This window comes from Erythrolamprus reginae, chromosome 3, assembly GCF_031021105.1.
Source record: "Erythrolamprus reginae isolate rEryReg1 chromosome 3, rEryReg1.hap1, whole genome shotgun sequence".
In the NCBI taxonomy this organism is placed as follows: domain Eukaryota; kingdom Metazoa; phylum Chordata; class Lepidosauria; order Squamata; family Dipsadidae; genus Erythrolamprus; species Erythrolamprus reginae.
The window spans coordinates 5,443,969-5,459,848 of NC_091952.1; the positions used below are offsets into that span (position 1 = coordinate 5,443,969).

Sequence of the window (15,880 nt, forward strand, 5' to 3'; positions counted from 1 at the left end):
CTTTCTTTATTCATGATGTTAAGTTCTGATCTTGGCCTTCTTGCAAACCAAGTTCTGGGTTTTTCACACTAGGGTTGTGTTCACACCAGAGTTGTGTTCAGACAACCTACTAGTTTTCCCAATGCTACAATCAGAGATAAGACTCATTTGGCTTGCTACCATCCTATGCATGCAGGAACCAGGAGTCCAAATATCTTCTGACTGACCTCTTTGGCTTTCTTTGTTCAGTTTCCCCCAAGGTGCGTCTTGAGACCAACCCACCTTCTCCCGTCCAGCTCAACATCTCCATGTTGGTCACTTGCAATGCAGAAAGCTTTTACCCAGATGATGCTAAAATGGAGTTGTTTCCCAAGGATGCCTCAGGCAGAAAGGTAAAAGTTGGCGTGAAGACCCCAAATCAGGACGGGACCTTTACCCTCAAAAGCAGCCTAGAGATGTTGGCCACCGAAGAAAGGAACCACTCCATGTTCCTCTGCCAGGTCCAGCATGATTCCCAGCCTCTGGTCAACGAAAGCATCACGCTGTTTATCAGGATGCAACCTGATGACAACAGAAATTCGGGTAATGGTCCAGACAGTAAGTATAGTGGTACCTCTACCTAAGAATGCCTCTACTTACGAACTTTTCTAGATAAGAACCGGGTGTTCAGGATTTTTTTGCCTCTTCTCAAGAACCATTTTCCACTTACAAACCTGAGCCTCCGAAACTGTAACTGGAAAAGGTGGGGAGAAGCCTCCGTGGGGCCTCTCTAGGAATCCCCTGGGAGGAAACAGGGCCGGAAAAGGTGGGGAGAAGCCTCCGTGGGGCCTCTCTAGGAATCTCCTGGGAGGAGACAGGGCCGGAAAAGGCGGGGAGAAGCCTCCATGGGGCCTCTCTAGGAATCTCCTGGGAGGAGACAGGGTCGGGAAAAGGCAGGGAGAAGCCTTCGTGGGGCTTCTCTAGGAATCCTCCACCCTCCCTGTGGTTTCCCCAATCATACACATTATTTGTTTTTACATTGCTTCCTATGGGAAAAATTGCTTCTTCTTACAAACTTTTCTACTTAAGTACTTGGTCAGGGAACGAATTAAGTTCGTAAGTAGAGGTACCACTGTATTGGCTTTGAAGTTGGTTTTTCTTTTTAAAATAGTTTTTAATTGAAAATTTCCAAGTTAAAAACAAAACGACATAAACACAAACAATATAAAATACACATACATAAAATAAAATTCCCCTAACACAGCTTTATATCATCGGAATTTTCTTTCTCAATTCTAAGTTTTTCCTAATTATGGCTATTATTTTATACAAACATTTTTTATCGTCATCTATTCATTTTATATACTATTAATTGATACACTGTTAGATACATTATCGTACAATCGTTTAGATTTAAAGTTACATCTTTCACATTTTCCCCTTATTATAACATTTTTTTTAAATCCTGATTTACACACTGATTTTAATTTTCTTTTCGATCGAGCCAGTCATACCATCTATGCTGGGGGTCACCAAACTTTTGGAACCCAGGGACCACTAAATTCATAATTTTAAATCCCGCAGACCACTATTATGATCTGCCTAATGACCACTTGGGTGGGTCTGGCTAGGTGATCATGTGGCTGGGTGGGTGTGGCCAATTCAATGTCACTCACATCAACTCAACTCTCCCCTCCAGCCACTCCTCACCTGCCCGTCCGGGCTCCTTAGGGCCCCAACAGGAATCAGTTGTTGGGGCAAAGCAGCCGCCGTGAGAAAGAGTTTGCAAAACAGCTCAGTTCAAATTGGATCTGGCTGAGAGGTAGGCTCAGCACCTCACTGAGGACTACCAGCATAGGCTTTCCAAGCAGAGGAAAGACCTGCAGGAATGCAAGGTCAGGTTCCGGTGCCTGGAGGCTGTTGTGTATACTCCCTTTCAGCCTGGGTAATGCTCGGATTCCGAAGGAGAAAGTGATTTAGAATTGTTAAGTTTACCTGATTTACAGAGAGGAATGTTAGTGACGGAGAGGAGACGATCCTGACATACACATGAGTTCAGGTGAATCCAATGGGCACAATTGGAGATGGGTCAACCCCTACTTCAGACTCCACCAGAAACGATTACAAGAAGTTACAGGGAAGAGATTTTAGGATCTTAGAGAGTGAGGAACTAGCTAATTAATCACTTCACATCCGGGTGTGAACGGAAGAAAAAGCTGATTCCGTTCAATCTTGTCTTACCAAGATGGATGTGTCCCAGCCATGCTCCAGAAAGTAAGCAAAGGATCGTGTGACTTATAACCTGTTTTTATGGTTCCTTGCTAGCGCTGATTAGCCCATAAATTTTAGAATGACTTGTGGAATGTATAGATGTTACTACTGAGATAATCTGCTTAAGAGGGATACAAGAATGAATGGCACTGCATCAGAGCAGATATATTAATGGAGACTGAAGGGGGAAATAAAAAAAGAAGCTGCTGTGTTTTTACAAATATAATGCATCTGGAAATCATTTATTACAATTATAATCTGAATTAGCCTGAAACCAGAACAGAGGCTCAGTGGGCTGAGATGGTCAGCCAGTTCTAGGCCATGATGCAATCCCACTGGAACGAGGCCCACTGGAACGAGGCCCTTCACCACCAGCAGTTCATCCCTTCATCCTTCGCCCAAACCCCCGCACCAGGAGGCTGAAGCAGATCCCAAGTCAGAATTTGTGGGGGGGCCCCGACCTACACAAAAAGACCCCAAAGGAGGAGACTGTCTGCAGCAACACAAACATTCATTGCACGTATCCAGCCCAGGGGACATCATTTGAAGACCCCCGATTTAGTGCAATATAAAAAATACAAATAATTTTTCTGCGGACCACCAAATTTTTTTCACGGACCACCAGTGGTCCAGGGACCACTGGCCGGTGACCATTGAGCATCTTTTTTTACAATCATAGTATTCGAGGGATTCTTGTCTTTCTTCCAACTTTGTGCAATTATCTGCCATTATTATATGTTGTATGATATGGTAAACTTCTAATATTTTCAGTTTTTTGCTCCGTTATTTCCTCAATCCAATTTTTAATTTTCCTCCACTATTTCTTTGCATCGGGATATGTCTACCACATGTGATAGAATGTCCCTTGTGTATAATTTACATTTGCAACAATGAGATAATGTAGATGGATACATTTTGGTCAATCTCGCAGGTGGTAGATGCCATCAGTAATGCATTTTAAATATACTGCTCAAAAAAATAAATAAAGGGAATACTCAAAGAACACATCCTAGATCTGAATGAATGAAATATTCTCATGGAATACTTTGTTCTGTACAAGTTGAAAGTGCTGACAACAAAATGAAATTGATTGTCAATCAGTGTTGCTTCCTAAGTGGACAGTTTGATTTCACAGAAGTTTGATTTACTTGGAAGTTATATTGTGTTGTTTAAGTGTTCCCTTTATTTTTTTGAGCAGTGTATATTCTCTTTGTATGCGCACAAATCACATATAACCCTTCTCTAGTAAAGCTGATAAGGAGGAGAGCTTGTAGTACAGAGGCTAAGGCCACTGCCTTACAAGGCAGAGGCTGCAGGTTCAAATCCCAGTAAGGGTATGGCTGGCTGACAAGAGCAAATAAGCTCGAAATAGATCTATACTAGTCTCCCTTCCTTTTCATTATCAGCAAAAATATGTTATACACACATATACTGTATATATTTCACACCCAAATGCATTTTGTAAATAGATGCTGACTGACTCAAAGGGCCGTTCAAGGAACTCACCCTAACCCATGTGTAATCTTTCCGCAGACGATACAACAACCATGGTAATCATTGGAGTGGTGGTGTGTGTGCTCCTGGTTGTGTTGGTGATTGCGGTTATCTACCTCATCCAAGCAAGACACAGCAAAGGTAAACATCTTTAAAACATACAAAGGTAAATGGTGTAGAAAGAATAGAATATAGAATATAGAATATAGAATAAAATATAGAATATAGAATAAAATAGAATAGAATATAGAATATAGACACAGCTAAGGTAAACATCTTTAAAACATAGACAGGTAAATAGTGTAGAAACAATAGAATAGAATAAAATATAGAATAGAATATAGAATATAGAATAGAATATAGAATATAGAATATAAAATATAGAATATAGAATATAGAATATAGAATATAGAATAGAACAGAAAAAGAAATAGAATTCTTGATTGGCCAAGTGTGATTGGACAAACAAGGAATTTGTCTTTGGTGCAGATGCTCTCAGTGTACATAAAAATAAAATATACATTTGTCAAGAATCAGGAGGTACAACACTTAATGATTGTCATAGGGGTCAAATAAGCAATGAAGAAACAATCAGTATTAATATAAATTGTATAGATACAAGCAACAAGTGAGTAATACAGACATTTATGAGAGGAGATGGGTGATAGGAAAGATGAGAAGACTAATAGTAATAGTAATGCAGCCTTAGTAAATAGGTTGACAGTAGAGGGAATTATTTGTTTAGCAGAGTGATGGCATTCGGGGGGGAAAACTGTTCTTGTGTCTAGTTGTCTTGGTGTGCAGTGCTCTGTAGCAATGTTTGATGGAAGGGGTTGAAACAGTTTGTGTCCAGGATGCGAGGGGTCAGTCAATATTTTCACAGCCCTCTTTTTGACTCGTGCAGTCTACAGGTCCTCAATGGAAGGCAGATTGGCAGCAATTGTTTTTTCTGCAGTTCTGATTCTCCTCTGAAGTCTGTGTCGGTCCTGTTGGGTTGCAGAACCAAACCAGACAGTGATAGAGGTGCAGATGACAGGCTCAATGATTCCTGTAGAACTGGATCAGCAGCTCCTTGGGCAGTTTGAGCTTCCTGAATTGGCGCAGAAAGAACATTCTTTGTTGTGCTTTTTTGATGACGTTTTTGATGTTAGGTGACCATTTTAGGTCTTGAGTTATGATAGAACCTAGAAATTTAAAGGTCTCTACTGTTGATACTGTGTTGTCTAGTATTTATTTATTTATTTATTTATTTATTTATTTATTTATTTATTTATTTATTAAATTTGTATGCCGCCCCTCTCCGCAGACTCAGGGCGGCTCACAACAGTAACAGAAAACAATATATAATACAAATTCAACAATTAGAAAGCTAAAAACCCATAGTTTAAAAACATGCACACAACATACCATACATAAACAGTATAGGCCTGGGGAAGATGTCTTAGTTCCCCCATGCCTGATGGCAGAGGTGGGTTTTAAGGAGTTTGCGGAAGGCAAGGAGGGTGGGGGCAGTTCTAATCTCAGGGGGGAGCTGGTTCCAGAGGGTCGGGGCCGCCATAGAGAAGGCTCTTCCCCTGGGACCCGCCAAATGACATTGTTTAGTCGACAGGACCCGGAGAAGGCCAACTCTGTGGGACTTAACCAGTCGCTGGGATTCGTGCGGCAGAAGGCGATCCCGGAGATATTGTAAGAGTCAACAGTGTGCAGCTGGACAGCCGAACCAGACAGTTAAGGAGGTGCAGATGACAGACTCAATGATTCCTCTGTACAACTGGGTCAGCAGCTCCTTGGGTAGCTTGAGCTTCCTAGTTGCTGGGCATGATGTGAGCATGGCTTGATGGGCAGGTCAGAGGAAGGATCCTGCAAAATCCCCATTTCTTCCCGATCAGCTGGGATTCGGGAAGCAGAGGATAGATGGAGCCTGGGCCAGTCAGAGGTGGTATTTACCGGTTCTCCAAGTTACTCAAAATTTCCCCAGTTCTCCAGAACAGGTCAGAACCTGCTAAAACCCACCTCTGCACCACACACAGCTGGCTCATAGAAACATAGAAGTCTGACGGCAGAAAAAGACCTCATGGTCCATGTAGTCTGCCCTTATACTATTTTCTGTATTTTATCTTAGGAAGGATATATGTTTATCCCAGGCATGTTTAAATTCAGTTACTGTGGATTTATCTACCACGTCTGCTGGAAGTTTGTTCCAAGGATCTACTACTCTTTCAGTAAAATAATATTTTCTCATGTTGCTTTTGATCTTTCCCCCAACTAACCTCAGATTGTGTCCCCTAGTTCTTGTGTTCACTTTCCTATTAAAAACACTTCCCTCCTGGACCTTATTTAACCCTTTAACATATTTAAATGTTTTGATCACGTCCCCCCTTTTCCTTCTGTCCTCCAGACTATACAGATTTAGTTCATGAAGTCTTTCCTGATATGTTTTATGCTGAAGACCTTCCACCATTCTTGTAGCCCGTCTTTGGACCCGTTCAATTTTGTCAATATCTTGTTGTAGGTGAGGTCTCCAGAACTGGACACAATATTCCAAATGGGGTCTCACCAGCGCTCTATATAAGGGGATCATAATCTCCCTCTTCCTGCTTGTTCTACCTCTAGCTATGCAGCCAAGCATCCTACTTGCTTTCCCTACCATCTGACTGCACTGTTCACCCATTTTGAGACTGTCAGAAATCACTACCCCTAAATCCTTCTCTTCTGAAGTTTAATCAGTTGTTCACTAAGACTCCGAGATCCTTCTCCCAGTTACTGCTTTTAAAGAGCACACACTCACTGAAAAATCTTCAATGTGGTGATAAATCTGTAGCACCTTGAGCAGAAAACTGATGGATGGACCAAGGTTGGTCATTTTCTTAACTTGATGGGCATCGTATGGCGTCCAGCCGTTAAAGATTTAGCCGCCTGGCAGCTTTGGCTGTAATTTAGCCTCAAGAGTTTAGTCTGTCTTGGCTGGCACCCAAATTTGTTCCACGGAGCTTCTGGAAAATGCCATACAAATAACAAGGGCTGGACTAGAAGACCTCCAGTGCCCCTTCCAGCTCTATTCTGATTCTTTGATTTCAAATAGTTCCTGACTTACAACAGTTCATTTAGGGTCTGTTCAAAGTTACGACGGCACTGAAAATTGATGACTCGGGATCGTGGCAACATCCCCTGTGATCGGGTGATCAAAATTTATTTATTTGATTTATTTATTTTGTCCAATACACAATACATATAGAAGAGAATAGACAGGCAATATATATAAAGAAAAATATAAAAATAGAGGAGAAGATATATGAAAGGAAGAAAATATATATGATATATGAGATAAAGGAAAGACAATTGGACAGGGGACGGAAGGCACACTAGTGCACTTCTGTATGCCCCTTACTGACCTCTTAGGCACGTGGATAGTCTAAGGGAGAAATGTTGGGGGTTAGGGGTTGAGTCTGGTAATGAGTTCCACGCTTCGACAACTTGATTGTTAAAGTCATATTTTTTACAGTCAAGTTTGTAGCGGTTAATATTAAGTTTGAATCTGTTGCGTGCTCTTGTGTTGTTGTTGTGGTTGAAGCTGAAGTAGTCATTGACAGGTAGGACGTTGCAGCATATGATCTTGTGGGCAATACTCAGATCTTGTTTAAGGCATCTTAGTTCTGGCTTTCTAGGCCCAGGATTGTTAGTCTATTTTTGTAGGATATTCTGTTTCGAGTGGAGGAGTGAAGGGCTCTTCTGGTGAAATATCTTTGGACATTTTCAAGGGTGTTGATGTCCGAGATGTGGTATGGGTTCCAGACAGATGAACTGTATTCAAGGATGGGTCTGGCATAGGTTTTGTAGGCTCTGGTGAGTAGTGTGAGATTGCCAGAGCAGAAGCTGCGTAGGATCAGGTTAACAACTCTAGAAGCCTTTTTGGCGATATTGTTGCAGTGGCCTTTAGCACTTAGGTCATTTGATATTAGTATCCCAAGGTCTTTTACTGAGTGGGGGTTGGCTGTGAGAATTTGTGGTCACATGATCAAAATTTAGATGCTTGGCAATTGGCAGTGTCCCCAGAGTCATGCTGATCTCCTTTTGTGACCTTCTGATAAGCAAAGTCTGAAAAAGTCTAATTCAGTTAACAACCATGTGATTAAGCGGTTCACTTAACAACCCTGGTGAGGAAGGTCGTAAAAGGGGATGAAATTCACTTAACAAATATAAATTCACTTAACAGCAGGCATTTGTGGGCCTCTGTTATGCATATTGGGGCTAAGAACCCCAATTATACGTTTTGCATATCGGGGCTAAGAACCCCAATTATACCTCCCAACTGATGGGCACCAAGCTTTCTGAGACAATCTAAGAAAGGGATCTTGGGGTTTTGGTGGACAGCTCAATGAAGATGTCAACCCAGTGCGCAGCAGCAATAAAAAAAAAAGCAAATTCCATGCTTGGCATGATTAGGAAGGGAATCGAAAATAGGTCGGCAAGTGTTGTATTGCCTTTGTACCAATCGATGGTGAGACCACACTTGGAGTCCTGTGTCCATTTCTGGTCACCGCACCTCAAGGAAGGATAGAATGGAACTGGGAAAGGTGCAAAAAAGGGCAAGAAGTATGATCAAGGAAATGGAGTCCCTCCGTTATGAAACCAGGTTGCAACACTTTGGTCTCTTCAGCCTTGAAAGGCGGCGTTTAAGGGGTGACTTGATCGAAGTGTATAAAATCCTGCATGGGATAGAAAAGGTGGGTGGAGAAAAAATCTTTTCTCTATCACACAATACTAGGACAAGGGGGCCCTCCCTAAAGCTCATAGGTAAGAAAGTGAGGACAAGTAAAGGGAAATATTTCTTCACCCAGAGGGTCCTTGGTTTATGGAATTCACTTCCAGAAGAGGTTATGACAGCTGTCAGCCTGGAGAGCTTCAAGGCAGGATTAGACAGATTCATGGATGCCAAATGTATCGGTGGTTATTGAAACAGATGTCCATGTGCCGCCTCTATGTTGGTTGAGGCAGGCAGTCTTCTCTTGGGTCCCATTTGTTGGGGGTCAAGGGAAAGGGAGGGTCTTTCCTTCTCTTTCTGCTCAAGATCCCCATAGACAATTGGTGGGCCACTGGGTGACACAGAATGCTGGACTCGATGGGCTTTGGCCCAATTCAACAGGGCTCTTCTTGTGTTCTGATGTTGTGGTCGTAAGTCGAGGACTACCTGTAGTGTTGACAAATGCCTTCTGTGAGATTTGGGGAAAGGTTGCTTTGCTCTCCCGCTGCTCAGTTATTGAAAGAACCTTCAGGTTTTGCAGGATATATTTTTTTTAAACCTTCAAAATTGATCTTCAAACTAATGTGTTCTTTTTTCCTCCTCTTTCTTCCAGGTAAAGACTCCACATCTGTAAGGTAAATCTATTTTTCTCTTTTCACGAAAACAAACGCGTTGATTGGGGGGGAGTGGAAGTAAAGTGGAAGGCCATTATCTGGGGTACTTCAGGTGCAGGGAAATATACACCTGGGCTAATGTTAGGCTAATAGTTGGGTTTTAAAACGGGTTAATTTACAGTGCCTAATTTTGCTCAGCGAAAACCATAAAGCTGTTTCCCCTGCAATCTGGACATCACTCTGGATTTATTGAAAGTAAAGTGGGCCGGGAAGGACGCCCAGTAGCTTTCACACAGCATGCAAACTCAAAGTCAAGTTAGCAAGGCATTTTGGGGGGCGGCACGGGGGCAATGGGGCATTCACACCACATGATGCAAGAGGAGGAGGAGGGGGAAAGCAGAAGGAGAAGAGGGAGAAGGAGGAAGAGAGAAAAGGGAAGGAGGAAAAAAGAAAGAGAGGAGGAAAAAAGCAGAGAGGGAGGGAGAGAGGAGGAAAGAGAAAAAGGGAAATGGAAGGTTGTGGAGAAGAAGAGGAGAAGAAGAAGGTGAAGAAGAGAGGAAGATAAGGAGAAGAGAAGAAGGAGAAGGAGAGAAGGAGAGAAGTGGAAGGATGTGGAGGAGGAGGGGAGAGGAGAAGGAGAAGGGAAGGAGAAAGAGAGGAAGAAGAGAAGGAGAGAAGAAGTAAGAGGAGGAAGTGGGGAGAAGGAGAAAGAGGAGTGAAGAAGAGAAAGAGGAGGAGGAAGAGAGGAGGAGGAGGGAAGAAGGAGAGGGAGGGAGAAGAAGAAGAAGGGAAGTGGAAGGAAGTGGAGACGGAGAGGAGAAGTAGGAAGAAGGGAAGGAGAAAGAGGAAGAAGAGGAGGAGAAGGAAAAGTTGGAGAAAGGAGGAAGAGAGAAGAGGGAAGGATGAGAAGGAGAAAGAGAGGAGTAAAAAAGAGGAAGAGAAGGGAAGGAGGGAGGAAGAGAGGAGGAGGGAGAAGAAGGGAAGTGGAAGGCTGTGGAGAAGGAGAGAGAGGAAGGAGAAAGAGAAGAAGGAAGAATGGGAAGGAGAAAGAAAGAAGAGAAGGAGAGGAAAGAGGAAGAGAGGGAGAAAGAGGGGAGGAAGGACATGGCGAAAGAGAGGAGAAGAAGAAAGAAGGCAAAGGAGAAAAAGAAGAAAGAGAGGAAGAGGAGGAAGAGGAAGGAGAGGAAGGAGAAAGGAGGAGGGGGAAGACGGAGGAGAAAGCGGGAAGGAGAGAAGAGGGGAAATGAGGGAAAAGAAAAAGAGAGAAGAAAGAAAGAAAGGAAAGGGAGAAACCGAAAGGGGAAGCAGTGGAGAAGGAAAAGGAGGAAAGAGAAAAGGAGGAAGGAAGGAGAAGGACAAAGAGAAGGAGAGGAGTATTACAGATTAGCATAATTACCTGGGTCAGACACCATGCTGCGATAAAGAACAAACCCCAGACTAAGCAGAGGCTCTATCAAGCGTAGAGTGTGAATGTAAAAACTATTATGGAGAGATGAAAAACCTGCGATAGGAAAGAGGATTATCAAAAATCAGCTTTCCAAGCCTCCCTACTTATTCCGTCAAGACGGCAGGATCAGAAACCACCTCGCGGCTTGCTAGACTGAGATATTTTTTATTTTTATTTTTAAAAAGCCCAAAAGAATTTGAGCAAAGAGACCGAATGAAATGAAATAAAATCACAAGAAATGCATTGAAGAGCACGGGCGTCTCAAACATCCCTCTTAAAACCCCTTAGATTGTAGAGAGCGGAGCTGCCCGAGTGTTACTTTAATTTCCCTTTATGTAAGTCGAATAAAAAAACATCCCTTGATTGCGTCTGGATTTATCCGATAATCATGAAACGCGCCGGACGATCGGAAATTCCATTTAAGCACCCAGACAAACATTAGATTAATTATTCCGCTATCTGATCGGTCCTCTTTTAAAAAAAGGAGACAAATGGACTTTATCTATCTTTTTGGTGCTTGAGGAATTCATTTAATGCATTCCGGGGGTTTTTTTTGAGGGGGGGGGATAGTTGTGTCAATTCGTTGTGTTAAGTCTCTTTATTTTCTCTTTCATTTACTGAGCCTTCAATATGCAGATTTGCCCAAGTAGGGAACACAGTCAGTCCTCAACTTATGACTGTATTCTAGCCTGCCCATTATAGAAACATAGAAACATAGAAGACTGACGGCAGAAAAAGACCTCATGGTCCATCTAGTCTGCCCTTATACTATTTCCTGTATTTTATCTTACAGTGGATATATGTTTATCCCAGGCATGTTTAAATTCAGTTACTGTGGATTTACCAACCACGTCTGCTGGAAGTTTGTTCCAAGGATCTACTATTCTTTCAGTGAAATAATATTTTCTCATGTTGCTTTTGATCTTTCCCCCAACTACCTTCAGATTGTGTCCCCTTGTTCTTGTGTTCACTTTCCTATTAAAAACACTTCCCTCCTGGACCTTATTTAACCCTTTAACATATTTAAATGTTTCAATCATGTCCCCCCTTTTCCTTCTGTCCTCCAGACTATACAGATTGAGTTCATGAAGTCTTTCCTGATACGTTTTATGCTTAAGACCTTCCACCATTCTTGTAGCCCATCTTTGGACCCGTTCAATTTTGTCAATATCTTTTTGTAGGTGAGGTCTCCAGAACTGAACACAGTACTCCAAATGTGGTCTCACCAGTGCTCTATATAACGGGATCACAATCTCCCTCTTCCTGCTTGTTATACCTCTAGCCATGCAACCAAGCATTCTACTCGCTTTCCTTACCACCTGACCGCACTGTTCACCCATTTGGAGACTGTCAGAAATCTCTACCCCTAAATCCTTCTCTTCTGAAGTTTTTGCTAACACAGAACTGCCAATGCAATACTCAGATTGAGGATTCCTTTTTCCCAAGTGCATTATTTTACATTTGGAAACATTAAAGTGCAGTTTCCATTGCTTTGACCACTTAAATCATTAAAGCTAAATCATTTACCACATTACAGACGCCTCCAGGAATATCAACCCTATTGCACACTTTAGAGTCATCGGCAAATAGGCAAACCTTCCCTACCAAACCTTCACCTATATCACTCACAAACATATTAAAAAGAATAGGACCCAGAACAGACCCTTGTGGCACACCGCTTGTAACCTGTCTCTGCTCAGAATACTCGCCATTAACAATAACTCTCTGATGTCTACGTTTTATGGTCATAAAGCAGGTCATCCACATGACCAACCTGATTTAATGACCTGTTATTATTTTTGATCTTTCAATATCTCACGTCGTGAGCATTTGTTTTCTCAATTTCATCCATCCATATAGAAACATAGAAGTCTGACGGCAGAAAAAAACCTCATGGTCCATCTAGTCTGCCCTTATACTATTTCCTGTATTTTATCTTAGGATGGATCTATGTTTATCCCAGGCATGTTTAAATTCAGTTCCTGTGGATTTATCTACCACGTCTGCTGGAAGTTTGTTCCAAGCATCTACTACTCTTTCAGTAAAATAATATTTTCTCATGTTGCTTTAAGGCTGAGGAATTCTGGGAGCTGAAGTCCATTCCTCTTAAAGCATGATGTCTGGGGAATTCTGGGAGATGAAGTCCACTCAGCTTAAGGCCTGCCAGATAGGTAGACTTTCAAGTCCCAAAATTCCCTATCTGGCATGCTCTATATCTTAAAGCTTGCTGGCTAGGGAATTCTGGGAATTGAAGTCTACCTACTTTAAAGCTTCCTCGCTAGGGAATTCTGGGAGTTTATTTATTTATTTATTTATTAGATTTGTATGCCGCCCCTCTCCAAAGACTCGGGGCGGCTCACAACAGCAAAACAGTACAAATACAATAGTTAAAAACAATTTAAACCCCTTAATATAAAAAACAATTATACATCTCAGACAAACCATACATAAAACAGAACCAGCCCAGGGGAATCCAGAGGTGGATTTTAAGGAGTTTGTGAAAGGCAAGGATGGTGGGGGCAATCCTAATCTCTGGGAGGAGTTGATTCCGGAGGGTCGGGGCCGCCACAGAGAAGGCTCTTCCCCTGGGTCCCGCCAGATGACATTATTTAGTCGACGGGACCCAGAGAAAGCCAATTCTGTTGGACCTAACCGGTCGCTGGGATTTGTGCGGCAAAAGGCGGTCCCAGAGATATTCTGGTCCGATGCCATGAAGGGCTTTATAGATCATAACCAACACTTTGAATTGTGACCAGAAACTGATCGGCAACCAATCAGACTGCGGAGTCTTGGTGTAACATGGGCATACCTAGGGAAGCCCATGATTGCTCTCGGAGTTGCATTCTGCACGATCTGAAGTTTCTGAACATTCTTCAAAGGTAGCCCCATGTAGAGAGCGTTACAGTAGTCGAACCTCGAGGTGATGAGGGCATGAGTGACTGTTGGAGTTGAAGTTCACCCATCGTAAAGCATGCTGGCTAGGGAATTCTGGGAATTGAAGTCTACCTACTTTAAAGCTTGCTGACTAGGGAATTCTGGTTGTTGAAGTCCACCCATCTTAAAGCATTCTGGCTGGGAAATTTTAGGAGTTGAAAGTTTGGGAGTTGAAATCCACCCAATAAAGACACCAAGATTGAGTAAGAATGCTAGACATTATTTCTGATGTGTGTTAGCAAAAAATTCAGAAGAGAAGGATTTAGGGGTAGTGATTTCTGACAGTCTCAAAATGGGTGAGCAGTGTGGTCGGGCAGTAGGAAAAGCAAGTAGGATGCTTGGCTGCATAGCTAGAGGTATAACAAGCAGGAAGAGGGAGATTGTGATCCCCTTATATAGAGCGCTGGTGAGACCACATTTGGAATACTGTGTTCAGTTCTGGAGACCTCACCTACAAAAAGATATTGACAAAATTGAACGGGTCCAAAGACGGGCTACAAGAATGGTGGAAGGTCTTAAGCATAAAACGTATCAGGAAAGACTTAATGAACTCAATCTGTATAGTCTGGAGGACAGAAGGGAAAGGGGGGACATGATCAAAACATTTAAATATGTTAAAGGGTTAAATAAGGTTCAGAAGGGAAGTGTTTTTAATAGGAAAGTGAACACAAGAACAAGGGGACACAATCTGAAGTTAGTTGGGGGAAAGATCAGAAGCAACGTGAGAAAATATTATTTTACTGAAAGCGTAGTAGAACCTTGGAACAAACTTCCAGCAGATGTGGTTGGTAAATCCACAGTAACTGAATTTAAACATGCCTGGGATAAACATACATCCATCCTAAGATAAAATATAGGAAATAGTATAAGGGCAGACTAGATGGACCATGAGGTCTTTTTCTGCCATCAGTCTTCTATGTTTCTATGTTTCTAAGTTAAAATTGGGGAGATGTTTAGTCTCTACTTAGCAAATTTTAGGGTATCAATTTTACGGTACTAAAAAATTTGGAGTAAGATTTAAATTTCCTGAAAGAGGCAAAACTCAGATCCAATTGGCCCCTAGGAAACATCTTGCAAAGAGAAATATTCTTTTTTTGTTGCTCGTTCAACAATTTAGATTTAATTCTGAGCCAAAGGGAGAATTGAAACAGTCGGCAACACAGAAATCAGTCAAAAATTCCCCCTCGATCGTGCTCTTAAACCTGCGACGTGTTCATTAACGTCGGAGAGGGGCGGCATACAAATCCAATTAAAATAAAATTTAAAAATAAATTAAAACTGGCAGAATTTTAATGCAATCTCAGCATAAACGTAATAAAAGCAAATTAACCGAGCACATAATATAAATAGTGGGAACAATTAAAGAATCACAACAGAAGTGGCTAAAGTAACTCAGCTAGGAAAATAATCTATCGTTCTGCCTTTTTAAAAAACTTCTAATGTTATTTTGCAACTTTAAGAGGAGTGGACTTCATCTCCCAGAATTCTCCAGCCATCCATGCTGGCTGGGGAATTCTGGGACTTGAAGTTCACACATCTCAAATTTGGGGTCACTGAGACATACTGCATGGCATCGAACCAGAATACCTACGCGACCGCCTTCTGCCGCACAAATCCCAGCGGCCGATTAGGTCGCACAGAGTTGGCTTTCTCCGGGTCCCGTCAACTAAACAATGTCGTCTGGTGGGACCTAGGGGAAGAGCCTTCTCTGTGGTGGCCCCAGCCCTCTGGAATCAACTTCCCCCAGAGATTCGAATTGCCCCCACCCTTTTCGCCTTTCACAAGACTTTGAAGACCTATCTATGTCACCAGCCATGGGGTAATTAATATACCCCCTTCTGACTAGTAAGACTTGAGTATGGTTATGATTGTGTAGTATTGACTGTTTCTTAATGATAGTGGGTTTTAGCTATAGTTTTAATCATTAGATTTGTACTGCATTGTTTATTGTTGTTGTGAGCCGCCCCGAGTCTTCGGAGAGGGACAGCACAAGTCTAATAAATTATTATTGTTACTGTTGTTGTTGTTGTTCTCTCTATCTTTGGAAGCTGCATTATACAACCTAGCCATCTTCCAGAAAAGTTGGAACTATGATTCCCAAGAGCCTCCGCTGCCTTCCCATAAGCTCTGTTCTGCCGGCGTGTCCCAACCGCCCGGAATTAGAGGATAATTAGTCCAAAAAGACACGCACCACACGATAGAAAGAAAACCAGAAGTCTTTATCAATAGAAAAGCAGAAAAAACTCCCTTTTTAAGTGTCAAAGGGATTTTCTGGTACACACAAGGCACAGGTTAAATGCAATCCAATTTCTCACCCAGTAACTGGGAAATTGAGTCCAATTCCAAAAATCCAGAAATTCCACACACAGTCTTGAACAGGGAAACAGCAAAACCACGATCTTAACGAACTATGAATCAGAT

The 15,880-nt window shown here is 42.2% G+C and overlaps 1 protein-coding gene across 3 annotated transcripts in view; it reads left to right on the plus strand.

Moving 5' to 3' along the window:
• The window catches only part of LOC139163570 (tyrosine-protein phosphatase non-receptor type substrate 1-like), a 165,603-nt gene that overhangs the window by 125,909 nt on the left and 23,814 nt on the right, over window positions 1-15,880 (plus strand). For 2 of the 3 annotated variants that reach the window (XM_070744415.1, XM_070744416.1), the window contains exons 5-7: window positions 229-576; window positions 3,763-3,864; window positions 9,078-9,099. In XM_070744415.1, the coding sequence (XP_070600516.1) occupies window positions 229-576; window positions 3,763-3,864; window positions 9,078-9,099 (472 nt within the window). The remainder of the gene's footprint in view (window positions 1-228; window positions 577-3,762; window positions 3,865-9,077; window positions 9,100-15,880) is intronic. The other variant, XM_070744417.1, reaches the window with a different exon arrangement.